Source organism: Pongo abelii, chromosome 10 (genome assembly GCF_028885655.2).
Source record: "Pongo abelii isolate AG06213 chromosome 10, NHGRI_mPonAbe1-v2.0_pri, whole genome shotgun sequence".
Lineage (NCBI taxonomy): Eukaryota > Metazoa > Chordata > Mammalia > Primates > Hominidae > Pongo > Pongo abelii.
The window spans coordinates 6,548,885-6,576,813 of NC_071995.2; the positions used below are offsets into that span (position 1 = coordinate 6,548,885).

Genomic DNA, 27,929 nt, shown 5'->3' on the forward strand with positions numbered 1-27,929 from the left:
GCTGGGGCACTGTTCTGGCCTCAGATGAGATCAGACCATTCTCTCTATACTTAAGGAGCTTTGCACATAAAAATGGAAATAATAATACTTTGCACATTAATATGCCACTTTATAGTTCTTTAAACACCTTCGTACTGCTTGATTTGTTTGATCATCAGAGCAACTTCGTGAAGTAATCAGTTTAGTAACCCTGTTTTTACAGATAAAGCCCAGGGGTTTAAGTGTGAAGATCAAGTGCCAAAGTCACTACTAGAATTAGTTTCTAGTCCAGGGTCAATCTCAGATCCCGTAAGATAATGTTACTAGCTTGCTATAAAACTAAAAGCCATTATGTATGTTGGGGATGGGAAAGTAATAGAACCAGATACGAAGACAGGTCTTGAATATAGACCCTGACCTTTTCACTGTTTGGTTTGTAGCCCTGTGAGCCTGTAGGAGTAGAATGGCTCCCCAAATGTATGAGTTCCATCTGCCATTATCCCCAGAGGAGTTGTTGAAAAGTGGAGGGGTGAATCAGTATGTTGTGCAAGAGGTACTGTCCATCAAACATCTTCCACCACAGCTTAGAGGTAAGACTCCATAGCTGTCACTGTACCTAACTCTTTCAAAGGACCATCTCACATGGAATTGCTACATTGTCATTTCTGTTCCACTACACCAGGAAGCATCATAAGAGCAAGAAACATGTTTTTCCCATTTTGCTGTTTTATCCTAAAATTGCATGGGATGTATGACCCAAAGAGTACATTCATTAACTTCCTTTTCTGGATTAGTCAAAAATAGTCTTGGTGTATGTGATTACTCTTTGGGGAAAAGTTATTTTCCATCTTTACCCCTTACCATGTGTCAAAATTAAGTCCTGGTGGATTTAAGAGTTATAGGAGGGGATCGCTTTTTCAGAATGTCTGGGACTTGACCCGACCTGTTTTTGGTAATACCTTTTTAGAGTCTAGGTATCTTCCTTCCAAGATGTGCAATTATGGGGAAAAAAACCCATAATATATATGTACCACTGCAACACTGAGCAATATATGTACAGTGCAGTCACCTACTGAAACCTGTAAATGATCAAAAGCACCTTTCGCATTACCAGAAAGACTTCATAATGTCCTTGTACTTGTTGGAAGCGATCTTGTAGCAGTTAGGTTGCTTTGGAGAGGTATGGAGATTAAAGACTGGAGCCAGGCTGCCTGGATTTGAATCCTGGTTCTACCACTCTGACCTTAGACAAGTTACTTAATTCTCTCGGTGCCTTGGTTTCCTCGTCTGTAAATATAGAGATTATAACCAATTCATTTGTTATCACCTACAAGAAGAAGGGTTGGTTAATGCAGCAGCTTGACAATATGGTCCCAGCTTGTCTCCTCTTGGCCTTTCTTTCATGGTTGCTAGATGGCAGCTTCTTTTTGCTTTTCTTTTTTTTTTTTTTTTTTGAGACAGGGTCTCACTCTGTTGCCCAGACTGGAGTGCAGTGGTGCGATATTGGCTCACCACAACCTCCGCCTCCCCAGGCTCAAGCGATTCTCCTGCTTCAGCCTCCCAAGTAGCTAGGATTACAGGCTCATGCCACTACCGCCCAGCTAATTTTTGTATTTTTAGTAGAGACGGGATTTCACCATGTTGGCCAGGCTGGTCTTGAACTCCTGACCTCACATGATCCACCCACCTCGGCCTCCCAAGGTGTTGGGATTATAGGCGTGAGCCACCGCACCAGGCTAGATGGCAGCTTCTTGCTCTAATGTCCAGAAGTGAAAAAAGGAATTTTCTATCTTGTACTTTTTATTCTTTATTTTATTTTGAAAGACAAGGTAAAGACTCTCTTGCCCAGGCTGGAGTCCAGTGGCATGATCACGGCTCACTGCAGCCTCAACTTCCCAGACTCAAGCAATCCTCTCACCTCAGCCTCCCAAGCAGCTGGGATCACAGACATGCACCACCATACCTGGCTAATTTTTTAATTTTCTGTAGAAACAGTGCCTCCTTATGTTACCCAGGCTGGTCTCGAACTTATGGGCTCGAGCAGTCTTCCCGCCTCAGCCTCCCAAAGTGCTGGGATTGCAGGCTGGAGTGCAGTGGCCTGATCACAGCTCACTGCAGCCTCAACCTCCCAGGCTCAAGCAGTCCTCCCACCTCAGCCTCCCAAGTAGTTGGGACCACAGACATGTGCCAAAGTGCTGGGATTGTAGGCATGAGCCACCATGCCCGGCCAGACTTTTTTGTTAAAAACTAAAACACACTCACACATTGGCCTAGGCCTACACAGGGTCAAGGTCACCAAGAAGTCAGTAGACGATGGGAATTTTTCAGCTGTATTATATTTTTATGACACCACTGTCGCATATGTGGTCTATTGTTCACCAAAATGTTACAGGGCACAGGACTGTACAGGTAAGAGAAATAGAATTACCCAGACTGGTTAAACTGATCAAGATTATTACCTAGGAGGCTCCCTAAACTTGAGCATATCAACCATTTGGTAAGCAAGGAAGAAGGCAGAGTGTGGAGGTTGGCTAATGGATGGCAAACCAACAGTGTCCACAGGTATACTATTCTGTCCATATCTTGTGGATATATGTGTCACCAATTGAACATGCTGCATACTATGACAAATTACTCTTCACTTATTATAATGATGCATCATTTTTTTAAATGGTCACCTTTTTTTTTTTTAAGTTCCAGAGTACATGTACAGGATGTGCAAGTTTGTTGCATAGGTAAACGTGCTGTGGTGGTTTGCTGCACCTATCAACCCATCACCTGGGTATTAAGCCCAGCATGTATTAGTTATTGTTTTCTTATGCTCCCCCTCCCCCAATTCCACCCCCTAACAGGCTCCATTGTGTTGTTCCCCTCCCTGTGTCCATGTGATCTCATTGTTCAGCTCCCACTTATAAGTAAGAACATGCAGTGTTTGGTTTTCTGTTCTTGCGTTAGTTTGCTGAGGATAATGGATGGAGTACCAGCTCCATCCATGTCCCTGCAAAGGACATGATCTTGTTCTTGTCACCTTTTTTTTTTTTTTTTTTTTTTTTTTGAGACTGAGTCTCCTTCTGTCACCCAGGCTGGAGTGCAGTGGCACAATCTCAGCTCACTGCAGCCTCCGCCTCCCGGGTTCAAGTGATTCTCCTACCTCAGCCTCCTGAGTAGCTGGGATTACAGGCACATGCCACCATGCCTGGCTAATTTTTGTATTTTTAGTTGAGACAGGGTTTCACCATGTTGGTCAGGCTGGTCTCGAACTCCTGACCTCATGATCCACCCGCCTTGACCTCCCAAAGTGCTGGGATTACAGGCATGAACCACCGCGCCCAGCCACTTTTTTTTTTTTAAGAGTCTTTTATTTTTTGGAGACAGGGTCTCATTTTGTTGCCCAGGCTGGAGTGCAGTGGCTCCGTCCCGGTGGAGACGGGCTCAACCTCTCAGGCTCAGCCTCCCGAGTAGCTGGGAGTACAGGCATGTGCCACCATGCACTGCTAATTTTGTGTTATTTGTAGCAACGAGGTTTTGCCATGTTGCCCAGGCTGCTCTCAAACTCCCGAGCTCAAGCGATCTGCCCACCTCAGCCTCCCAAAGTGCTGAGATTACAGGCGTGAGCCACTGCACCCAGCCAAGAGTCCTTTTTAAAACAATTGCATTGCTTTGATGATTTTGGTGTTTAGAACCCTGAATATGACTTCTATAAGTAAGATCAAATCATTTAATTCATTTAGCAAGTATTTACTGATCATATGCTGTGTGCCAGGCATTGTTCTAAGCATTGGTAATACAACAGTAAACAAAACAGACAAAATGACAAAGTTCTTCCTTTCAAGGTTCTCAACAAGTAATAAACAAGTAAATATGTAGTACAGTAGGACCCCTTATCCCAGGAGATATATTCCAAGACCCTTATTAGATGCCTGAAAATGGAATAGTACCAAACCCTATATATACTATGGTTTTTTCCCTCTACCTGCGTACCTATGGTAATGTTTAATTTACAAATTAGATACAATAAGAGATTAACAACAATTTTTTTTGTTTGTTTGTTTGAGACGGAGTCTTGCTTTGTCACCAGGCTGGAGTGCAGTGGTGTGATCTCAGCTCACTGCAACCTCCACCTCCCAGGTTCAAGAGATTCCTCTGCCTCAGCCTCCCAAGTAGCTGGAACTACAGGCGTTTGCCACCACACCCAGCTAATTTTTTGTCTTTTAGTAGAGATGGGTTTCACCATGTTGGCCAGGATGGTCTCGATCTCCTGACCTTGTGATCTGCCCACCTCGGCCTCCCAAAGTGCTGGGATTACAGGCGTGAGCCACCGCGCCCGGCCTGTTTAACAACAGTATTAATAAAATAGAGCAATTGTAACTATGCCAGCATCACTACCCTTGTACTTTGGGGCCATTATTAAGTAAAATAAAAGTTCCTTGAACAGAGCCCTGCAATAGTTGATCTGATAACCAAGGTGGCTACTAATGGGTGAGTAGGGTTGCATATACAGTGTGGATATGTTGGGCAAAGGGATGATTCACATCCCAGGCAGGAGGCGGCAGGGCAGCACCAGATTTTATGCTACTCAGAATGGCACACAACGTACAATTTATGAATTGTTTATCTCTGGAATATTTCTTTCTTTCTTTTTATTTTTTTAAGATAAGAGTCTTGCTTTGTTGCCCAGGCTGGAGTGCAGTGGCTCAATCTCAGCCCACTGCAACCTCCACCTCCTAGGCTCAAGCAATTCTCCTGCCTCAGCTTCCCAAGTAGCTGGGACTACAGGTAAGTGCCACCACGCCTGGCTAATTTTTGGGGTTTTTTTTAATTGTTCTGGAGACGGAGTTTTGCTCTGTCGCCCAGGTTGGAGTGCAGTGGCAAGATATCGGCTCACTGCAACCTCCACCTCCCGGGTTCAAGCAATTCTCCTGCTTCAGCCTCCCAAGTGGCTGGAATTACAGGTGCCCACCACCACGTCCAGCTAATTTTTTTTGTATTTTTTAGTAGAGCCGGGGTTTCACCATGTTGGCCAGGCTGGTCTCGAACTCCTGACCTCAGGTGATCTGCCCAACTCGGCCTCCCAAAGTTCTGGGATTACAGGCGTAAGCTACTGTGCCCAGCCTATTTCTGGAATATTTCATTTAATATTTTCAGACTTGAGATTGACCACGGGTAACTGAAACCCCATAAAGTGAGAACACAGATTGGTGAGGACCACTGTATGTCAGATGATTGTAAGAGCCAAAGAGAAAAATAAAGAAGACAGTGTGGCCAGGCGCAGTGGCTCACACCTGTAATCCTAGCACTTTGGAAAGCCGAGGTGGTTGGATTGCTCAAGCTCAGGGGTTTGAGACCGGCCTGGCCAACATGGTGAAACCCCATCTCTACCAAAATTACAAAAAAGTTAGCCAGGCGTGGTGGTGCACACCTGTAGTTCCAGCTACTTGGGAGGCTGGGGTGGGAGAACTGCTTGAGCCCAGGAGGCAGAGGCTGCAGTGAGCCATGATCATGCCACTGCACTGCAACCTGGGCCACAGAGCTAGACCCTGTTTCAAAAAAGAAAAAAAAAGAAGTGTACTGGGAATGGTGGCTTGTCCCTGTAATCCCAACCACTTGGGAGGCAGAGGCAGGAGGATTGTTAAGGCCAGGAGTTCAAGACCAGCCTGGGCAACATAGTCTCTAAAATTAATTATACAAAGCTTAAAAATAAATAATATAAAGAGGAAGATAGTAGGACCTGCCATTTGATGTTGGCTCATCAGAGAAGGCTTGCTGTTACGTCACGTTTGAGCAGAGACCTTAATAAAGTAAGGAGATAAACTATGCAGATTGTTAGGGAAGGGCATTCCAAGCAAACAGAAAAGCCTATGCAAAGGCCTTGAGGTGGGCAAATGCCAATAGAGTTGGAGTGCAGTAAGCTAGGAAAAAGAGATTAGGTAGGAAGTGGTACAGATTATTCTAGAATCTTGCTCCTCAAGATGTGATCCTCAGATCAGCAGTGTTAATATCATGATCTCATGATCTGGGAGCTTATTAGAAATGCAGGATGTCAAAGCTGCTGAATCAGGAAATCTGTATTTTAAGAAGATTCCCCTACGCAATTTGGATGCAATTATAAGCTTGAGAAGCACTGATCTCTAGAGCCTCGTAGATCATGGCAAAAACTTGAACTTCAGTGTGAATGAACTTGAAAGCCATTGGGTTTTGAGCATGGGAGTGACATGGTCTGACGTTTTAAAAGATACACTGGTGACTGTGTTGAGCAGAGACTATAAGAGGCACGGAGAGAAGCAGGGATACTAGTTCAGTGGCTAATACAGTAATACCAAGTAGATTGGACTGGAGGGATAGCAGGGGAAGTGGTGATAAAACGATTCAGGATATATTTTCAAAGTAGAGCTTTTACAGGAATGCTGATGGATCGATTGGATTATAGGGTTAGTAAAGGAATCTGAGATGAGAATGATTACAAGGCTTTTTTTTTTTTTTTTTTTTTTTTGACAGTCTTGCTCTGTTGACTCTGTCACCCAGGTTGGTGTGCAGTAACGTGATCTTGGCTCACTGCAACCTCTGCCTCCCAGGTTCAAGCAATTCTCATGCCTCAGCCACCTATCTAGGATTACAGGTGTGCACCACCACGCCTGGCTAATTTTTTTTTTTTTTTTTTGAGGCAGAGTCTCGCTCTGTCGCCCAGGCTGGAGTGCAGTGGCACGATCTCGGTTCACTGCAAGCTCCGCCTCCCAGGGTCACAACGCTTGGCTAATTTTTGTATTTTTAGTAGAGATGGGGTTTTGCCGTGTTGTCCAGGCTGGTCTTGAACTTCTGGCCTCAAGTGATCTGCCTGCCTCGGCCTCCCAAAATGCTGGGATTACAGGCGTGAGCCACCACGCCCGGCCTTACAAGGCTTTTTGACTTGAGCAACTAGAAGAATGAAGTTGCCATTTACTGAGATGGGGTAGCATATGGGAGGGAGAGGTTTAGATTGTTGGTTATGTGAGTGCGGAGTTCAAGGGAGAGGATGTCAGCTAAAGATATACACATTTAGGATTTAATACTCAGCGTGTAGACAGCTCTTAAAGCCATGAGATTGGAGTGAGTGTAGATGGAGAAGAGAAGCAGTTTGAAGACCAAGACCTGAGACAGTCCAGCATTTAGAGGCCAGGAGGATGAAGAACCAGTAGAAGAAATTAAGAAGCAGTCATTGGGGCAGAAAGTGAATAAAGGAGCTAAATGGACCCTAAATAAACAGAGTGTTTCAAAAACAAAGGAGAGGTCAACTGCAGATTAACTACTGGATTTATTGATGTCATAATCACTGGTAACCTTGACAAAGCTGTTTCAGAAGATGGTAGGGGCAAAAGCTTGCTTGGAATAGGTTTTTAAGAAAATGGAATGACAGAGATTAGAGATGATGAATTTACATAATGTATTTCTTTTAAGATGGGCAGCATTATGTGTGTCTGTGTTGAGTAGGAATGATCAGAGAGGGAAAAGCTGATGATGCAGAAGGAAGAGGGAACAGTTGTTGGAGCAGTGCCTTTAGTAGGTAAGAGAGTACGTGATCTGGTACACGGGGAGGAGATGGCTTTATCAGAACATGGACAGTTTATCCACAGTAGCAAAAAAAAAAGGCAGAGTGTATGTATGGGCATAGATGCAACTAGTGCAGGTAAATATAGAGCTTGGGGCAGCTGAAAGTTCTCTTTTGTCTGCGTCTGTTTCCTCAATAGGAAGGGAAAGCCTTTAACTGAGAGTGAGTTTGGGAAGAAGGTCGTGGTGTTATGAGCAGAGGATAGGTGTGACATAATTGCCTAGAAGAAAATGAATAGACTTGGGAGTACGAAGGTCCACTTCAGGTTAGTAGTCATGAGTTGAACGTAAGAGTAGTCAGCATGTTTCTGTGTTTTTCTCAGGCCATTTTTATTTCTGTGGTTACATGAATGGAGTAACCAGAAAGTTGATTTAACCTAGATTTGCCAGGGGAGTATGTGTTGTTGTTGTTGTTGTTAATTAGTGGAATAAGTTACAAGTATCACAATATCTAACAATAGGGGAATAGTAAATCAAGATAGATACAAGGCCAAGTGTGGTGGCACTGCCTGTAGTCCCAGCTACTCAGAAGGCTGGGGCAGGAGGATTGTTTGAACCTAGAAGTTTGAGGCTGCAGTAAGCTATGATCCTGCCGCTGCACTTCAGCCTGTGCAACACAGCAAACCCTATCTCAAAAAAAATTGTTTACAAAGGTTTTTTTGTTTTTTTGTTTTTTTGAGACGGAGTCTCATTCTGTCACCCAGGCTGGAATACAGTGGCACTATCTCGGCTCACTGCAACCTCCTCAGTTCAAGCAATTCTCCTGCCTCAGCCTCCTGAGCAGCTGGGATTACAGGCGCATGCCACCACGCCTGGCTTTTTTTTTTTTTTTTTTTTTTTTTTGTATTTTTAGTAGAGACGGAGTTTCACCGTGTTGGTCAGGCTGGTCTCAAACTCCTGACCTGATGATCCACCTGCCTCGGCCTACAAAGTGTTGGGATTACAGGCGTGAGCCATCACGTCTGGCCTACAAAGGTTTCTAATACACTTACTGTAATGCTAAATTTTAAAAAGCAGGACAGAGAAGTGAATATGTGATATGAGCTCAACAATGGAAATACGATGTATAGAAAATGAACTGAGAAAAATTATGCTGTTATAACTGAATGCCTGAGACTGGATATTTATAATGAATAGAAATTTATTGGCTCACATTTTTTTCTGGAGACTGGGAAGTCCCAAATCAATGCACCAGTAACTGGCAAGGGCCTTCTTGCTGCATTGTCACAGGGCAGAAGGCAGAAGGGCACAAGTGAACCCGCTCCCCAGAGCCCTTTTTATAATGGTATGAATATATTCGTGAGGGGTCAGGCACGGTGGCTCACACCTATAATCGCAGCACTTTGGGAAGCCGAGGCGGGCAGATCACAAGGTCAGGAGTTCGAGACCAGCCTGGCCAATATGGTGAAACCCCGTCTCTACTAAAAATACAAAAAATTAGCCGGGTGTGGTGACGCGTGCCTGTAATCCCAGCTACTTAGGAGGCTGAGGCGGGAGAATCACTTGAACCTGGGAGCCGGAGGTTGCAGTGAGCCGAGATCGTGCCACTGCACTCCAGCCTGGGCGACAGAGCGAGACTCCATCTATTTTTGTTTTTTAAAAAAAAGATGGTGAAACCCCGTCTCTACTAAAAAATAGAAAAATTAGCCAGGTGTGGTGGCAGGCACCTGTAATCCCAGCTACTTGGGAGGCTGAGGCACTGAATTGCTCGAACCCAGGAGGTGGAGGTTGCAGTGAGCTAACATCATGCCACTGCACTCCAGCCTAGGCGACAGAGCGAGACTGCATCTCAAAAATATATATATATATATATTTGTGAGGGTGAAGCCCTCATAACCTAAACACCTCCCATTAGACTCCACCTTCCAACACTGTCATGTTGGGGATTATATTTCCAACACATGAATTAGGAGGGGCACATTCAAACCATATAACGTGCTAAGTGTTGTTCTGACTGGTTTGCATGGACTATCTCATTCAGTTTTGACATATATATATATATATATACACACACACCATTGACCCTTGAACAACGTGGGGGTTAGGGATGACAACCCCCGTGCAGTCAGAAATCTGCATATGTAAGTTTTGCCTCCAAACTTAAACACTTAGAGCCTACTGTGGACCAGAAGCCTTACAAGTAACATAACAGTTTGTTTTGTTTTGTTTTGTTTTTGACAGAGCCTTGCTCTGTGGCCCAGGATGGAGTGTGGTGGTGCGATCTCGGCTCACTGCAACCTCCACCTGCTAGGTTCAAGTGATTTTCCGACCTTAGCCTCCCAAGTAGCTGAGACTACAGGGGTGCAATATTGCACCTGGCTAATTTTTGTATTTTTAGTAGAGATGGGGTTTCACCATGTTGGCCAGGCTGGTCTCAGTCTCCTGACCTCAAGTGATCTGTCCACCTCGGCCTCCCAAAGTGCTGGGATTACAGGTGTGAGCCACCACGTCGAGCTTTAATACATATATTTTTTATGTTATGTGTATTTTTTACTGTATTTTTGCAGTCAAGCTAGAGGAAATGTTATTAAGAAAATCATAAGGAAAATACATATTCAGTATTGTGCTGTATTTATCGATACCATAAGTTTACATGATGAATCATGTAAAACGGCAGGCAACCACAGCTGCAGACCTCCGTCCATGGTACATATGAGGCAATTTGACTTTTCTTGTATGACTTTTTTCTGCTTCTTGGGAACACTTCCAGCATCACTAGTGGCACTTCATTATGGGTCCCATGGTGTTATGTAAGGTTTATGATACCGCTTTAGACATGAAAAAAATACCTGAGGAACCAGAAGAGATCACTTCTTGCTGCCATATGCAATTTTTTTTTTGTTTTTGAGACAGAGTTTCACTCTTGTTGCCCAGGCTGGCATGCAGTGGCGTGATCTCGACTCACTGGAACCTCCGCCTCCCCAGGTTCAAGCGATTCTCTTGCCTAAGCCTCCCAAGTAGCTGGGATTATAGGCATGCACCACCATGCCTGGCTAATTTTGTATCTTTAGTAGAGACGGGGTTTCCCCATGTTGGTCAGGCTGGTCTCAAGCTCCTGACCTCAAGTAATTCACCCACCTCGGTCTCCAAAGCGCTGGGATTACAGGTGTGAGCCACCATGCCCGGTCTGCCATATGCAATTTACTGGAGAGATGAACTGCTCACTGGAAGATGATTAACATCACAGAGTTTTTAAGCAGATACTTGCAACATTTGAGCTCACCATAGTATCGACAAGAGGTGGCTATGAAATTATTACAGTAGTACAGTGTGTACTGAAGTGAATTTTATGCAGTTATGATTTAATACTGCATCTTTAGGCCAGGTGTGGTGGCTCACGCCTGTAATTCTAGCACTTTGGGAGGCCTAGGCAGGTGGATCACCTGAAATCAGGAGTTCAAGATCAGCCTGACCAACATGGTAAAACCCTGTCTCTACTAAAAATATAAAAAATAGCCGGGTGTGGTAAATATAAAAATTAGCTGGGTGTGGTGGCATGCGTCTGTAGTCCCAGCTCCCAGGGCGACTGAGGTGGGAGGATTGCTGGAACCTGGGAGGCAGAAGTTGCAGTGAGCTGAGATTGTGTCACTACACTCTAGCCTGGGTGACAGAGCAAGAACTTGTCTCAAAAAAACAAAAACAAATAATACTGCATCTTTGTATTTGTTTCCATTTCTCTTGGGCTGTGAATGATGCTGTGTACTGTCTGTGTTTGTGTGTGAGGTTTTTTGTTTTTTTTTTTAGACTGGGTCTCACTCTGTCACCCAGCCTGGAGTGCAGTAGTATGAGCACAGCTCACTGCAGCCTCAGCTTCCTAGGCTCAAGCAATCCTCCCGCCTCAGCCTCCAGAACAACTAGGACTACAGGTGCACCCCACTGTGCTCAGCTAATTTTTATTTTTTGTGGAGATGGGGTCTTGCCATGTTGCCCAAGCTGGTCTTGAGCTCCTGACCTCAAGTGATCCTCCTGCCTCAGCCTCTCAAAGTGGTGGGGTTACAAGTGTGAACCATCACATCCAGCCTGCATCAAGTTTTGATAAGTTTTAACTTTATAATAGACATATATATTTGGCCGGGCGCAGTGGCTCAACGCCTGTAATCCCAGCACTTTAGGAGGCCGAGGCAGGCAGATCACGAGGTCAGGAGATTGAGACCATCCTGGCTAACACCGTGAAACCCCATCTCTACTAAAAAAGTACAAAAAATTAGCCGGGCGTGGTGGCGGGCGCCTGTAGTCCCAGCTACTTGGGAGGCTGAGGCAGGAGAATGGCGTGAACCCAGGAGGCGGAGCTTGCAGTGAGCCGAGATCACGCCACTGCACTCCAGCCTGGGCAACAGAGAGAGACTCCGTCTCAAAAAAAAAAAAAAAAAAAAGACATATTTATTTTATGGTAGTAAATGATAAAATAGACTAGGATCTACATAAATTTTATGCATTCATGACATATGTAGCTTTAAAAAAAAATTAGCCAGATATGGTAGCGCTTACTTGTTGTTCTAGCTACTCAGGAGGCTGAGGCAGCAGGATTGCTTGAGCCCAGGAATTTGAGGCTGCAGTAAGCTGTGATCGTGCCACTGTACTCCAGCCTGGGAGACAGAGTGAGACTTTGTCTCAAAAGAAAGAAAGAAAAAATTCCAGTATATTTACTGAAAAAAATTAGCATATAAGTGGACTTACACAATTCAAATTGTGTTGTTCGAAGATTAATTGTAGATATACATATGTGCCCTACTTTTCTCCAGTGAGAGGGCCTAAAGGCAGTAATACTCTAATAGAAATGGGTGCAAGTAGTGCCTAGAGTTTGGCTTCTACATACCGTTATTCCATAATAGCCAGGATTCCACCAAGAATGATTGATTACAGGACTGGGCCAGGGAAAATACAAGATGAGCCCAAAACATCTTTTATTTTATTTATTTATTTTTGAGATGGAGCCTCACCATGTTGCCCAGGCAGATCTTGAACTCCTGGGCCCAAGTGATCCTACTGCCTCCACCTCCCAAAGTGCTGGGATTACAGGCATGAGCCCAGCCCATCTCATGATACAAGACAGTCAGGGAACAAAAGTGAAGGGAGGCTGGGTGCAGTGGCCTACGCCTTTAATCCAAGTACTTTGGGAGTGTTGGGAATAACACTCAAAATCCTAAGGAAAATGAACTTTCAAACAACGGATTCTTAGCAAAGCAATTTTACTTCTCTGCAGAGGGGTGCCTCTCCTTGGCCAGTCACCATGAAAGCACACCTGAACAAAGGGGCACGAGAGCCTTTATTCCTGACGCAAGTCCTGCCCCTGTACCCTTTTCCCATTGGCCGGGGTCGGGTTGCACAATTAGCCCAGCTAAACATCTGAACTTTCTTTAGATAAGGTGGGCCCATAAGGGAGAGAGGGGAAAAGGTAAAGGGTGTCTGCAATGAGCTAGAGAGCTAGTCTTCTTTCCAAATAAGGGAAGGAATAGTAATAGTAAGAAATAGTAAGAAAGTAATAGTAAGAAATAGTAGTAGTAAGAAATAGTAAGAAAGTAATAGTAAGAAATAGTAATAAAGAAAATAAAGAAGTAGTAATAAAGGAAAGCTAGTCTTCTTTCCAGATAAGGAAAGGAATGTGAGCTGGTACTGATAAGCCTGGTACTGTGGCGTGTCCAGGCATGTAACAAAGGCAGAAAGGAAAAAAAGAGAGAAAAGGTTGTGGGGGAGTACTATGAATTAAAGAATAAAGGATTGATCAGGCTATTTGAAGAGAAACCTCATCATATCCCACAGGAGGCTGAGGCAGCAGATCGATTGAGCCCAGGAGTTTGAGACCAGCCTGGGCACCAAAGTGAGACCCCGTCACTACAAAAAATTAACAACAACGACAAAAAAATTAGCTGGGCCGGGCGCAGTGGCTCACACCTGTAATCCCAGAACTTTGGGAGGCCGAGGCAGGTGGATCATGAGGTCAGGAGATTAAGACCATCCTGGCTAACATGGTGCAACCCCGTCTCTACTAAAAATACAAAAAATTAGCCGGGCGTGGTGGTGCATGCCTGTAGTCCCAGCTACATGGGAGGCTGAGGCAGTAGGGAGTAGGCAGTAGGATCACCTGAGCCCAGGAGGTCAAGGCTACAGTGAGCTATGTTTGCACCACTGCACTCTGGCCTGGGCAACAAAGCAAGACCCTATCTTGAAAAAAACAAAAAAATGGAGGCATGTTCAAAGGACACAGGCCAAGTTGAAGGAGATCACAGAGACCAAGTATGGGACAATTTGAGCAGGAAAATAAATAGTAATATTAATGGATTAAAGCACAAAATAAGAGAAATATCCCTAAGTCCATTCTGCTATAAATAAGTGAATAACTAAATAAAGGGAAAGGGACAGCTAATCGTTACAGTAGCATTCCCATTAGTAAATGTGGAAGGAATAATAGAGATAGAAAATCACCATTTAGTAAACACCACAGCAGTAATTGTGGCAGGCAAGAATCATTCATGGATGCTTAAATTAGTGGGCAAAAATGTGATATGAAACAGGATATTTATGTAGTCTGAAAGTATCTTCCCACAGAAATACTGGTTGCAAAGGGGAAAATAATGTTACAGTGGAGAAATGTGGCAGACACTATGAAGTGATCAAAGTTAACATCAGCAGTAATAAGACATTGACTTCACGCACCTCTTGATACGATGCCTGAGGACCAGCCCTCCCTTCTGCTGTAATCTTACGAAAATACATAACCTCAATATAATCGTGAGAAAACAGGCCAACCCAAATTGAGGGGCATTGTACAAAATAAGTGACAAGTATTCTTCAAAGAAGTGTCAAGATGATGAAAGATAAAGACTGGAGGAGAGGAAGGAGACCTGACAACTAAGTGCATTGTGGGATCCTGAAGCAGAAAAAGGACACAAATAGGATAAACTTTTTTTTTATCCTGAGCGTGTGTTCCCTCCTAACTACTGTAAGTTGGACAAGTCATATAACTACTCTAAGGTGTAAAGTAGGCGTAGTACTGTCTGCTTTTGCTCAGGTGTGGTGAAGCTCAAACAAGGCTTTAATTGTAACACAAATATAAGATATCATCATCATTATTTTATTTTATTTTATTTTTTTGAGATGAGACAGAGTTTTGCTCTTGTTGCCCAGGCTGGAGTGCAATGGCACGATCTTGGCTCACTGCAACCTCCACCTCCTGGGTTCAAGCAATTCTCCTGCCTCAGCCTCCCTAGTAGCTGGGCGCCTGCTACCACGCCCAGCCAATTTTTTGTATTTTTAGTAGAGATGGGGCCTCATGATGTTGGCCTGGCTGGTCTCAACTTCTGAACGCAGGTAATCCACCTGCCTCGGCCTCCCAAAGTGCTGGGATTACAGGCATGAGCCACCATGCCCGGCTCTCATCGTCATTATAGGTTACCTTGAAGTGAACTGTTTGTCTCTTTTTTGTGATTCTACCAATAAAAGCAATAAACCTAGTTTTCTGCCATGGATAGAATTTACTAAAAAGGTTTATCTTCCCTCCAAATTGATTTGTTTTTTCCATCTTCATAGCATTTCAGGCTGCCTTTCGAGCTCAGGGGCCCCTGGCTATGCTGGAGCACTTTGATACTATCTACAGCATTTTGCAGTAAGTGAAACACCCAACTGGTACTTTAACAAGAACTGGTGACTGTTTGTCCTAACTGTGCATGTTAGTCCTGAAATTCCAAGTTGTAGGTTCACTGATAAATGCCTCTGGATATTGATATCTCTACTGATGAGCATGTACCCAACTTGCCACCGTATTTATTCAGTTGAACAATTTCACATGTATTTTTAAACATTAGATTCCACGGGTTACATCTGATCTGTTAGAAAGGGCTCTGCAGGCTCCTTCCTATCTCACCCCCACACTTTCTTTCCCTCATAGTCACTTTCGAAGTATAGATCCTGACCTCAAAGAAGATACTCTGGAATTCCTGATAAAAGGTGTTTATGGGTCAGGGGGTAGGGGATGGAAGGTGTTATCGTTTGTTTGTTTGTTTTTCCTACATTTTATCAGCCACATGATGATATCAAGGCTGTTGTGATTCAGTTGGTTTGGCTAAGCCCAGGGACCTTTGGCCTGTTAAAGGTCTGTAATCTTGGTGGGCGATACAGAGTTATGTGTGTTCACTGTAAGGGCAGACCAACAAGAACTTTTTCCTACTTTTGAGCTACCTCTTTTTAATAGGGGTGATTCTTCCAGTTGCTGGAGAGAAATTGTGGTAACTGGAGTGAGAGAGTAGGAACAGGGCATGTTCAGGGTATCAGGGCCAAGGGTCCCAAAGGACTTAGCTTGTGTTATGGCCACTGAGAGATGAAACACAGATCTTTGGTAATCTGATGGCTGCAAGTGCTGGGTGTTTTGAAGTTGGGGTATATGAAAGCAGTGAGTGAAACTGACTCCAAGATTCTGCCCCGCACAGTGGTATCCCGCCACTCCCAGGAGCTTCCAGCTATCCTGGATGATACAACTTTGAGTGGATCAGATAGAAACGCCCATCTAAATGCCCTCAAAATGAACTGTTATGCTCTGATACGTCTCCTGGAATCCTTTGAGACCATGGCCAGCCAGACAAACCTCGTGGACCTGGACCTTGGTGGGAAGGTAATTTGGAGTTTTGGGCTCACGTTATATGGGGTCTGGGGAGATAGGGGAATAGATGGGAAAGAAGGGAATCCAATGATCCACAAATCCTCTCTGTCGTCATTGACAGTTTAGGAGAAAGAACTGGAAGGTTTCTCTTTAGGAGAAAGAACTGGAAGGTTGTTTTCTTCCTGGACAAGTAGCGCTGTGGAACTTGTAATATTTCTTCCATATTACCTTCTATCTTGTCTTGATACTAGATTGTTTGGGCACTCAGACTGACAGATCTTGACCCTCTTTTTTCCCTTATATTTTCCTCAATGTATACATGATCCTTTTTAGGGTAAGAAAGCTCGGACCAAGGCAGCCCATGGCTTTGACTGGGAAGAAGAGAGGCAACCAATTCTTCAGCTTTTAACACAGCTACTTCAGTTGGACATCCGTCACCTGTGGAACCACTCAATAATTGAAGAAGAATTTGTCAGGTGGGTAGGGAGGATGGCTACAGATAATACTAAGCTGTGAGAGTGAGGTTCTGTTGATAGGTATGCCTTTTTGGGCGGGGGGGCGGACGGGACAGATCTTCACTCTTGTCGCCCAGGCTGGAGCACAGTGGTTCAATCTCGGCTCACTGCAGCCTCCACCTCCTGGGTTCAAGCGATTTTCCTGCCTCAGCCTCCCAGGTAGCTGGGATTACAGGTGCCCGCCACCACAAGCTGATTTTTGTATTTTTAGTAGAGACGGGGTTTTGCCATATTGGCCAGGCTGGTCTTGAACTCCTAACCTCAGGTGATCTCCCCGCCTTGGCCTCCCAAAGTGCTGGGATTACAGGCGTGAGCCACCACGCCCAGCCAGAAGTCTATTTTTAAAATAAGTAAAATAAGTTTGATGGAAGAAGGTTGTGATTTTAAATCAGCTACTCTAGGCCAGGTGCAATGGTTCACGCCTATAATCCCAGCACTTTGGGAGGCCGAGGTGAGTGGATCACCTGAGGTCAGGAGTTCAAGACTGGCCTGGCCAACATGGTGAAACCTTGTCTCTACTAAAAAAATACGAAGATTAGCTGTGCGTGGTTGTGGGTGCCTGTAATCCCAGCTACTTGGGAGGCTGAGGCAGGAGAATCACTTGAACCTGGGAGAGGGAGGTTGCAGTGAGCTGAGATCGCACCATTGCACTCCATCCTAGGCGACAAGAGCAAAATCCCGTCTCAAAAAAAATAGATAGGGCCGGGCGCGGTGGCTCATGCCTGTAATCCGAGCACTTTGGGAGGCCGAGGTGGGTGGATCACGAGGTCAGGAGACCGAGACCACGGTGAAACCCCGTCTCTACTAAAAATACAAAAAAAAATTAGCCAGGCGCGGTGGCAGGCGCCTGTAGTCCCAGCTACTCAGGAGGCTGAGGCAGGAGAATGGCATGAACCTGGGAGACGGAGCTTGCAGCGAGCTGAGATCGCGCCACTGCACTCCAGCCTGGGTGACAAAGCAAAACTCCATGTCAAAAAAAAAAAAAAAAAAAAAAAGATAGATAGATAGACAGACAAACAGACAAGCTACTCTAGTAAGATTTCTTTGAAATGGTGACATTTGAGCAAAGACCCAGAGGAGGTGACTGAGAGCTATGAGAATATGTGGAGGAATAGCAAGGGGAAGGAAAAGGAATAGCAAATGCGAAGACCTTGAGGAGGGAGTGTGTCCAGCATGTACGAGCAATAGCAAGGAGGCCAGAGAGCTGACAGCTGAGAGCAGGTACGAGGGCTAGGCTGAGGCCATAGGAGCAGTGGGGAGCCAGACCGCAGGTTCCTGTGGGCCATCGTGGTGACTTTGGCATTTCCTCAGAGTGAAATGGAGCCACTGGGGAGCCACAAGCAGGGAGGTGAGGTGATCTGACTTGTCCTTCAACAGGGCCCTCCTAGCTGTTGTATTGAAATAGACTATGGAGGGAAAGGGGAAGCAAGAGACCAGTTAAGAGGCTGTTCCAATAACTCAAGCAAGAGATGATGGTCTCTTAGACCAAGGCGTGGCAGTGGAGATGGGGAGAAGTAGTTGGATTCTATACTTTTTCCTTAAGGTAGAACTTACAGGATTTGCTAACAGACTGGGTGTGAGGTGTGAGGGAGAGTTCAGTCAAGGATGACTTTCCCGGGTTTTGGTCTGAGCATTTGGAAGACCGGAGTTAATGGTAACTGAGATAGGGAGAAGGCTGTGAATAGGTGTTTTGGGAGGAAGAACAGATGTTCTGTTTTGGACATACAGAGTTTGAGGTGTTTATTAGACAGCCACGTAAAGTTGTCAGATTCGGCCGTTGAATATATAGATCTGGAGTTCAGGAGAGAGGTCTGGGCTAGAGATAACACATTTGGGAATATAATAGTATTCAGAGCCGTGAGACTGAATGAAATCACCAAATCAGTAAGTGTAGCTAAAAGAGAGCAGGAATCCAAGGACTGGTACCCTAGGGCACTCCAGCATTAAGAGTGAGGATGTCGGGTGCATGGCTCACGCCTGTAATCCTAGCACTTTGGGAGGCTGAGGCAGGAGGATCACTTGAGCCCAGGAGTTTGAGATCAGCCTGGGCAACATAGTGAAACTGTGTCTCTACAAAAAATAGAAAAATTAGCTGGGCATGGTGGAGGCTGAGGTGGGAGCATCACCTGAGCTATGAGGAGGCCAAGGATGCAGTGAGCCATGATTGCACCACTGCACTCCAGCCTGGGCAATAGAGGCAGACCCTGTCTCAAAAAAAAGAGTGTGAGGAGGAACTAGCCAAAGAAACTGAGAAAGGAGTCTTGTTCTTCTGTCCTGGAAGCAAGATAAAGCATATATTTCAAGGAGAAAGTGAGTGATTAACTGTATCACATGCAGCTGTGAAAGATCACGTGCGCTGCAGATTGAATCGGTCGTTATATTTAGGAATGAGAAGTCATTGATGACTTTGTCTTTTTTTTTTTTTTTTTGCGATGGAGTCTCACAGTGTCGCCTGGGCTGGAGTGCAGTGGCATGATATCAGTTCACTGCAACCTCCGCCTCCCAGGTTCAAGGGATTCTCCTGCCTCAGCCTCCCAAGTAGCTGGGGTTACAGGCGCCCACTACCACGCCCAGCTAATTTTTTGTATTTTTAGTAGAGACAGGGTTTCACTATGTTGGCCAAGCTGGTCTTGAACGCCTGACCTCGTGATCCACCTGCCTCAGCCTCCCAAAGTGCCTGGGATTACAGGCATGAGCCACCATACCTGGCCAACTCTGGCATATTTTTATCATATATTCAGGTTCTTTGTCAGCATCACAACTGGTTGAAAGTTGGTAATCTTGAAGGAGTACCTAACTGGGGTCAGCAAAGCAAAGCAACTTGTTATAGAAGGTAATGGCTAGAATAAAGAAAACCCTGACTTTGGGAGCAATAGGGATAGAGTGAATGAGGCAGGGCTCTGATACAATTGGATCCAGACAGCTGCTTTCATCATCTTAAACTCTTCCTTTCTCAGTTTGGTTACTGGCTGTTGCTACCGCCTTCTGGAGAATCCCACCATTAATCACCAGAAGAACCGCCCCACTCGGGAAGCCATAACACACCTGCTTGGTGTAGCCTTGACCCGTTATAACCATATGCTCAGTAAGTTACCAGTCACTTTGCCCCACCTTTTTTGTATTGCCCATAATTTCTTATGTTTAGTGCTTCCACAGGTGCTACAGTGAAGATCATCCAGATGCTGCAGCACTTTGAACACCTGGCACCTGTACTGGTTGCGGCCGTGAGTCTATGGGCAACTGACTATGGAATGAAGAGCATAGTGGGAGAGATTGTAAGGTGACTCTTCCTTCTCGAAGTTTCTCATGCTTATTTTCCTTGGGGAGGGAATGAAGAAAGATTGGAAATACATTATCTGTGCAACAGTAGATTCCTTCAGATATTAGATACCTGTCTTACCTTCCCTTACTGGGAACTGAATAATTGATCTATGTTGCTATGGCTGTTTTCTTCCCTGTGTAGAGAGATTGGACAAAAGTGTCCCCCAGAGCTGAGTCGAGACCCTTCAGGGACAAAGGGCTTTGCAGCATTCCTGACAGAACTAGCAGAACGTGTCCCAGCTATCCTGATGTCCAGCATGTGCATTTTGCTAGACCACCTGGATGGAGAGGTAGGTGGTCCACTAGGGGTCGCTGAGCTTTTTCTGGGGATTTTAAGTCCAGTGTTGAAAGGCTGTTTCTTAACAGAACAAGAAAGTAGCTTTGACAAGTTGTCTAGATTTATCATTGTGACATTTCCTTTCTGTAGAGAAGCAGGTCAAGTTTGTTGAAAAAGGAGCTCTTTATTAATCTGTTAATCTTTCAATTCACATTGCTTTTATCCGGTTCTGGTAAGCGAGATGACATTTCTGCATCTTAAGTCTAGTAAGAGCAACTCAGCTTTGATTTTTTTTTTTTTTTTCTTGGAGGCAGTATCTGGCTCTGCCACCCATGCTGGAGCACGATGATAGCTCATTGCAGACTCGATCTCCTGGGCTCAAGCAATCCTCCTACCTCAGCCTCCCAAGTAGCTGGGACTTCAGGCACATACTACCATGCCCGGCTAATTTTTTCAGTTTTTGTAGAGATGGGGTCTTGCCATATTGCCCAGGCTAGTCTCAAACTCCTGGTCTCAAGCAACCCTCCTGCCTCAGCCTCCCAAAGTGCTGGGATTACAGGCACTACCATGCTTAGCCTTCAGCTTTGATTCTGAGTCCCATCTGTTCCTCAGGATAAAGCGTCTTCCCACCAACTGGCTTGCCTTGCTTCCTCAAACAATGAACTTTCTCAAATCAACCCATGTCATCTCTCTTAATTCTCTTTTATCCCTGAATGCTAACCTGGCTGATTCCCATACTGATGTTAGGCACTCCTAGGTGAATGTCAAGGACAAAGACAGTCCACTTGTTCATCTAATTTACTTTAACTTTTTGTGCAAGACCCTATTCTCTAGTTCTTGACCTGGCAAAACCTTAACCCTGCTCTCCACTAGATTATGTATTGGACTTGCTGGCACTCTAAGGCTGATTTCCATGTTTCTGTCTCATTTTCTGTCAGTAAAGCATGGGAAGGAGAGTGGGAGGGAAAGGAAGGGATATTTATTAGTAAGGATCAAAGACTTTGAGGCCGGGTGTGGTGGCTCACGCCTGTAATCCCAGCACTTTGGGAGGCTGAAGTGGGTGGATCACTTGAGGTCAGGAGTTTAAGACTAGCCTGGCCAACGTGGTGAAATTCCGTCTCTACTAAAAATACAAAAAAAATTAGCGGGGTGTGGTAGCACACGCCTGTAATCCTAGCTACTCGGGAGGCTGAAGTGGGAGGGTTGCTTGAACCTGGGAAATGGAGGTTACAGTGAGCCAAGATCGTACCACTGCACTCCAACCTGGGTGACAAAACGAGACTCTGTCTCAAAAAAAAACAAAACAACAACAACAACAACAACAAAACCACACACAGACGGGCGCGGTGGCTCACGCCTATAATCTCAGCACTTTGGGAGGCTGAGGCGGGTGGATCACGGGGTCAGGAGTTCGAGACCAGCCTGGCCAATATGGTGAAACCCCGTCTCTACTAAAAATACAAAAATTAGCTGGGTGTGGTGGTGGGCACCTGTAATCCCAGCTGCTTGGGAGGCTGAGGCAGGAGAATCACTTGAACCTGGGAGGCAGAGGTTGCAGTGAGCCGAGATTGCTCCACTGCACTCCCGCCTGGGCAACAGAGCAAGACAACGTCTCAAAAAGAAACAAACAAAAAAAACAGCCGGGCGCGGTGGCTCACTCATGTAATCCCAGCACTTTGGGAGGCTGAGGCAGGTGGAACATGAGGTCAGGAGATTGAGACCACCCTGGCCAACTTGGTGAAACCTCGTCTCTACTAAAAATACAAAAATTAGCTGGGTGTGGTGTCTCATGCCTGTAATCCCAGCTACTTGGGAGGCTGAGGTAGGAGAATTACTTGAACCAGGGAGTCAGAGGTTGCAGTGAGCCAAGATGGCGCCACAGCACTCCAGCCTGGTGACAGAGCGAGACTCCACCTCAAAAACAAACAAACAAACAAAAACCACAATAACAAAGGCTTTGAGACCTCAGCTGAAGGGTAATTAATAAATGCTTTTCAAATGTGTGTTGGTGAGTGGATGTGATGTTTTTATTCAGCTACTACCATGCTTTCCTGTGTGAGCCCTATGAGGAAAAATTGGTTTTGGCCCTTGTTCTAGCATTCTCGGAGCAACAAGTCCTCTTTGGGATTCAGCTTTTTCCTGTGACCTTGGGAGTGAATACCTAGGCAGTTAATGGAAAAAGTTATGGCCCAGCACAAGCAAGCTTCACCTTGACTAAAGGTTTTACCCCTCTATGCTTCTCTCTCTTAGAATTACATGATGCGTAATGCTGTGCTAGCAGCCATGGCGGAGATGGTGCTGCAGGTTCTCAGTGGTGATCAACTGGAAGCAGCAGCCCGAGACACCAGAGACCAGTTCTTGGATACTTTACAAGCCCATGGCCATGATGTCAACTCCTTTGTGCGGAGCCGTGTTTTGCAGCTCTTCACCCGAATTGTCCAGCAGAAGGTAACCAACTTCTATGTGGCAAAGACATATGGTACCTCTCCATATACCAGTGTAAAGAGGAATCCCGTGTTGAAGATAAATATCTGCCCCAAAGTGGTCTAGAATTTACATTTTTATTATCAGTAGTAAAAGTCTTCCTCTACCAAGGACAAGGATATCTGGCTCCCTTTAAGGACTCTAATGTATCTTACCACTACAAGGAGTACTCCTAATCTATATTCTGTAGAAAGGGTTTTTAGAGTGAGTGGGTAGCTCAGTTTAGAGTATACTTAAAGATCATCTTGAACAAAATGGATGATGTGGGACTTGAGCAGATTCTTCTCTTCCTACCCTACACAGGCTCTCCCCCTGACACGTTTCCAGGCAGTGGTGGCTTTAGCTGTGGGACGTCTGGCAGACAAGTCAGTGCTAGTATGTAAAAATGCCATCCAGCTGCTGGCCAGTTTTCTAGCCAATAATCCTTTTTCCTGCAAGGTAAGTAGACTTGGTCCACCAAAACAGAAGGAACTAAATGGAAACAGGGATGAAATTATGTCATTTACTGACACTGCTATTCATTTTACCTGATAGCTTAGTGATACTGACCTTGCTGGACCACTGCAGAAGGAGACCCAGAAATTACAAGAGATGAGGGCCCAGAGGCGAACTGCAGCAGCTTGTAAGTAGTTACTGCCTTGGAGTCCTAACACCAGACAGGATTCTCCTTGCAGTCAGAAACTCTAGTGAAAGAGACTAAGTGACACTCTCATTTAGCTGCAGTGCTGGACCCAGAGGAGGAGTGGGAAGCCATGCTGCCAGAGTTGAAGTCTACCCTGCAGCAGCTTCTACAGCTTCCCCAGGGAGAGGAGGAGATTGCTGAGCCAATTGCCAATACAGAGACGACTAAAGATGTGAAAGGACGCATCTATCAACTGCTTGCCAAAGCTAGTTACAAGTAGGCAAAAGAATGGGATATTCTTCATGATCTGTTTATGTTTAGAGTTAACCTTTGAGAAACTTACATAATGTGTCTTTTAAATGAACTGCACTCAGATATGCTGCCACCAGGTGATGGTAGATGTTTTCATGTAGTAATGGTCTGACCATAGGCCTAGTCCACAATTAAGCATGTGTTTCTACTTTATAAATGTTTAAAGAAACTACTGAAACAATTAAATGTTAACAATATTATAATCAAACATTAGTCTTCCTTCAGTTGAAGAAGAGCACCTATAAATAAGTTCCAGTTGTATGATCTTGAATAAGTTGCTTAACTTTCTGGGCCTCAGTTTCATTATCTATAAAATAAGAAATTAATTAGATCTTATGATCTCTAAGGACTTTCTAATTCTAAATTTCATGAGCTAATAATATCAAACATGCTTAATACTACTTTAATCTTCAAACCTAGTGTGAATCCTGATCTTAGAGAAAAGATTTCTCCTAGTGTTTTTGTGACTCTAGAACTTAACAACAAAAGCCCTTACAGCCGTCAACAAGTTTGTTTTTTGTTTTTTTGTTTTTTTTTTATTGAGATGGAGTCTCACTCTCTCTGTTGCCCAGGCTGCAATACAGTGACACAATCTTGGCTCACTGCAACCTCTGCCTCCCAGGTTCAAGCAATTCTCGTGCCTCAGCCTCCCAAGTAGCTGGGACTACAGGCGCGTGCCACCACACCGGGCTAATTTTTTTATTTTTAGTAGAGACGGGGTTTCACCATGTTGGCCAGGCTGGTCTTGAACTCCTGACCGCAGGTGATCCACCCGTCTCGACCTCCCAAAGTGCCGTGATTACAGGCATGAGCCACCGCACTCGGCTGCCAACAAGTATTCTTAAACCTCAGCCACAAGTTATTTGTTATTTACTTCTTACCTAATTGGGCTGTTTTTAAAAGGCTAGAGAGTGGCTTGTTTGCCCTATGACTCCCTTATGTTTCTTTAGTGTCTTTTTATTTTGTTAAAGCAAAAATAGAGACTATAGTTTTATAAGTGCATGTTCCACCAAGCATTCTAGTATTTTCTCCTGTCAATTAGAAAAGGAATGTTTGTTTGTTTTTGAGACAGAATCTCACTGTTGCCCAGGCTGGAGTACAGTAGCGCAATCACAGCGCACTGCAGACTCTCACTGTAGCCTCAACCTGCTGGGGCTCAAGCGATCTCCCACATTAGCCTCCTGAGTAGCCTGGCTAATTTACTTATAATTTATAGCTGGGATTACAGGTACACACCACCATGCCTGGCTTTTGCCAGCCTAGGCAACGTGGCAAGAAGGTAACATGTAGACAAGCAGTCAAACATGTATTCTTTTTTCCCCCTTTTATATGACTGATAGAATTCTCTACCCACTGATCTACCATCTTGTTTTTTTCACTTAACTATGTGTCTCAGTGGTTTTTAAAAATATTTATGGCTGGGCACGATGGCTCATGCCTGTAATCCCAGCTACTTGGGAGGCTGAGGCAGAAGAATTGCTTGAACCCAGGAGGCAGAGGTTGCAATGAGCTGAGATTGCTCTCCTACACTCTACCCTGGGTGACAGAGCAAGACTCCATCTCAAAAAAAAAAAAAAATTTATAGATGGCCAGGTGCTGTGGCTCACGCCTGTAATCCCAGCACTTTGGGAGCCCAAGGCTGGTGGATCTCTTGAGGCCAGGAGCTTGAGGCTAGCCTGGCCAACATGGTGAAACCCCATCTCTACTAAAATTACAAAAATTGGCCAGGTGTGGTGGCACGTACCTGTAATCCTAGCTATCTGGGGAGCTGAGGCATGAGAATCACTTGAACCTAGGAAGCAGAGGTTATAGTAAGCCAAGATCATGCCACTACACTTCAGCCTGGGTGACAAAACAAGACTCTGTCTCTAAAAATATATAATATATATATTTAAACATAAATAGTTTCCCACTCTGCTCGTTTTTTGAGAGAGAGAGTGTCTCACTCTGTTGCCCATGCTGGAGTACAGTGGTATGATCACAACTCACTGCAGCTTTGATCTCCCAGGCTCAAGTGATCCTCCCACCTCAGCTCCCTCGAGTAGCTGAGACCACAGGCACACACCATCACACCCTGCTAACTTTTTTTCCTTTTTGTATAATTGGGTCTCCTTGTGTTGCCCAGACTGATCTCGAATTCCTGGGCTCACGTGTCCCCATTATTTTTTATGACTACCTAGAATCTTGTTGTCTGGATGTGCCTGAATTAACTAATTATTGAAAGTTTATTGTTTCTAAACTTAGGAAAGTTTTTAAACAGGTGTTTGGAGTAGGTTTATGATTTTAAAACTTTAAAAAGCTTATTGGAGTTTTTTTGAAGACTGTAGTAATAATTAATAATGCCTTGTAGCTTCAGAAATAGGAAAAGTGTTTGCAGATGAGCAGTCAGGGAAAAAAAAATAGGCAAAGTGTTTTGAGACCTCCCCCTTAGTAGGTGCTGTAACAACTATTTAAGCATGTTAAGCGCTCCTTTTCTCTGGGCAGTAGGTCCGGGGACTTGATAGAATCATGAGGTAAGCTCCTTTACAGACGGCTGCAGTGACATTCTTCTGGGTGCTGACAGGCTGGTGTTCTTTCAGACAGGCCGTCATTCTCACTCGAGAAGCCACAGGCCACTTCCAGGAGTCCGAACCCTTCAGTCATATAGACCCAGAAGAGTCAGAGGAGACCAGGCTCTTGAATATCTTAGGACTTATCTTCAAAGGTAATCATTTTCCTTCTTCAGTCAATAAACAACACATGTCAACTGGTATTTACTGAGCATTTACTTTATGCCATCATTGGCCTGGTTAACAGAACCTGGTGCTCAGGAGCCCAGAGATGAATTGGCATTGCTTTTGCTCTGGAATGGAAGCAGCCCACGGGCCTAAGATTGATAGTCACAGGGTGACTGTCCAGACCATAGAGGTCTTTAGGCATGGTTTTTGAGAAATTAAGATATTTTAGCGTAAGTTCTAATTTCATATCTTCACGTTGTGAAAAGACATATCCAGGGCCAGAAGTAGGCTTATGCCTGTAATCCTAGCACTTTGGGAGGCCAAGGCAGGAGGATTGCTTGAGCCCAGGAGTTCAAAATCAGCCTGAGCAACATGACAAAACCCCCATCTCTACAAGGAGTACCAAAAAAAAAATTAGCCAGGTGTGGTGGCATGCACCTGTAGTCCCAACTGCTCAGGAGGCTGAAGTGAGAGAATCACTTGAGCCCAGGGAAGTTGAGGCTGCAGTGAGCGGTGATCATTGCCACTGCACAGCCTAGGCAACAGAGTGAGACCCCATCTCAAAAGAAAAAAAGAAGGAAAATAAATAAATAAATATCCAGGAATGTTGACAGCTGTTGGATTCCCCTGTATCCCCTTGAACGAAACTATTCTGTACTTCTCTAACTCCTTAGGCTCAGCAGCTTCCACACAAGAAAAGAATCCCCGGGAATCTACAGGAAACATGGTCACAGGACAGACTGTCTGTGAAAATAAACCCAATGTGTCGGAGCCTGAGGAATCCAGGGGAAATGATGAACTGGTGAAGCAGGAGATGCTGGTACAGTATCTGCAGGATGCCTACAGCTTCTCCCGGAAGATTACAGAGGCCATTGGCATCATCAGCAAGATGATGTATGAAAACACAACTACAGGTATGCCAGAGTCCCTTTCTGTAAGGACAGCCTTGGGGTTCTTTTGGATTTTTTAATTTTTTAAATTTTTATTAATAATAGAGATGGGGCCTTCCTTTGTTGCTCAGGCTGGTCTCCAGCTGCTGGGCTCAGGCAATTCTTCTGCATCAGCCTCCCAAAGTGCTGGTATTACAGGTGTGAGCCACTGCACCCGGCCATGGATCTTGGAGTTCTTTTCCATATTTTACTGATATATCTATCTGCTCCTTTAAAAGGCAGGGGTTCTCGGTTGGGCGCGATGGCTCATGGCCTGTAATCCCAACACATTGGGAGGCCAAAGCAGGAGGACAGGTTGAGGCCAGGAGTTCGAGAGCAGCCTGGGCAACATAGCAAGACCCCATCTCTACAAAGAAACAAAAATTAGCTGGGTGTGGTGGCACACACCTGAGTTCCAGCTACTCAGAAGGCTGGGCAGGAGGATTGCTTGAGCCCTGGAGTTTGAGGCTACAGTGAGCTGTGGTCATGCCACTGCACTCTAGCCAGAGCAACAGAATAAGAACCTGTGTCTTAAGAAAAGAAAAAAAAAAAGGCAGGGGTTCTTTTTTTCTGTTTGCTTCCTCTGGCCACTTACAGCT

General features: G+C 44.9%; 1 protein-coding gene and 1 non-coding gene across 3 annotated transcripts in view; both read left to right on the plus strand.

Annotated features, from left to right (window-relative positions):
- Positions 1-27,929, plus strand: part of NCAPD2 (non-SMC condensin I complex subunit D2) — a 38,386-nt gene that overhangs the window by 1,151 nt on the left and 9,306 nt on the right. The window contains exons 2-15 of one of the 2 annotated variants that reach the window (XM_024256483.3): positions 420-569; positions 15,088-15,163; positions 15,446-15,504; positions 15,984-16,165; positions 16,487-16,629; positions 19,626-19,753; positions 19,825-19,948; positions 20,132-20,279; positions 22,517-22,714; positions 23,054-23,188; positions 23,285-23,372; positions 23,468-23,648; positions 26,264-26,388; positions 27,076-27,315. In XM_024256483.3, coding sequence (XP_024112251.2) covers positions 443-569; positions 15,088-15,163; positions 15,446-15,504; positions 15,984-16,165; positions 16,487-16,629; positions 19,626-19,753; positions 19,825-19,948; positions 20,132-20,279; positions 22,517-22,714; positions 23,054-23,188; positions 23,285-23,372; positions 23,468-23,648; positions 26,264-26,388; positions 27,076-27,315 — 1,954 coding nt within the window. In that variant the 5' untranslated portion in view covers positions 420-442. The remainder of the gene's footprint in view (positions 1-419; positions 570-15,087; positions 15,164-15,445; positions 15,505-15,983; positions 16,166-16,486; positions 16,630-19,625; positions 19,754-19,824; positions 19,949-20,131; positions 20,280-22,516; positions 22,715-23,053; positions 23,189-23,284; positions 23,373-23,467; positions 23,649-26,263; positions 26,389-27,075; positions 27,316-27,929) is intronic. The other variant, XM_054527880.2, reaches the window with a different exon arrangement.
- LOC112136018 (small nucleolar RNA U85) lies at positions 15,577-15,906 on the plus strand. Its single transcript, XR_002917227.1, has one exon. It is a non-coding gene; the product is annotated as a small nucleolar RNA U85 (small nucleolar RNA).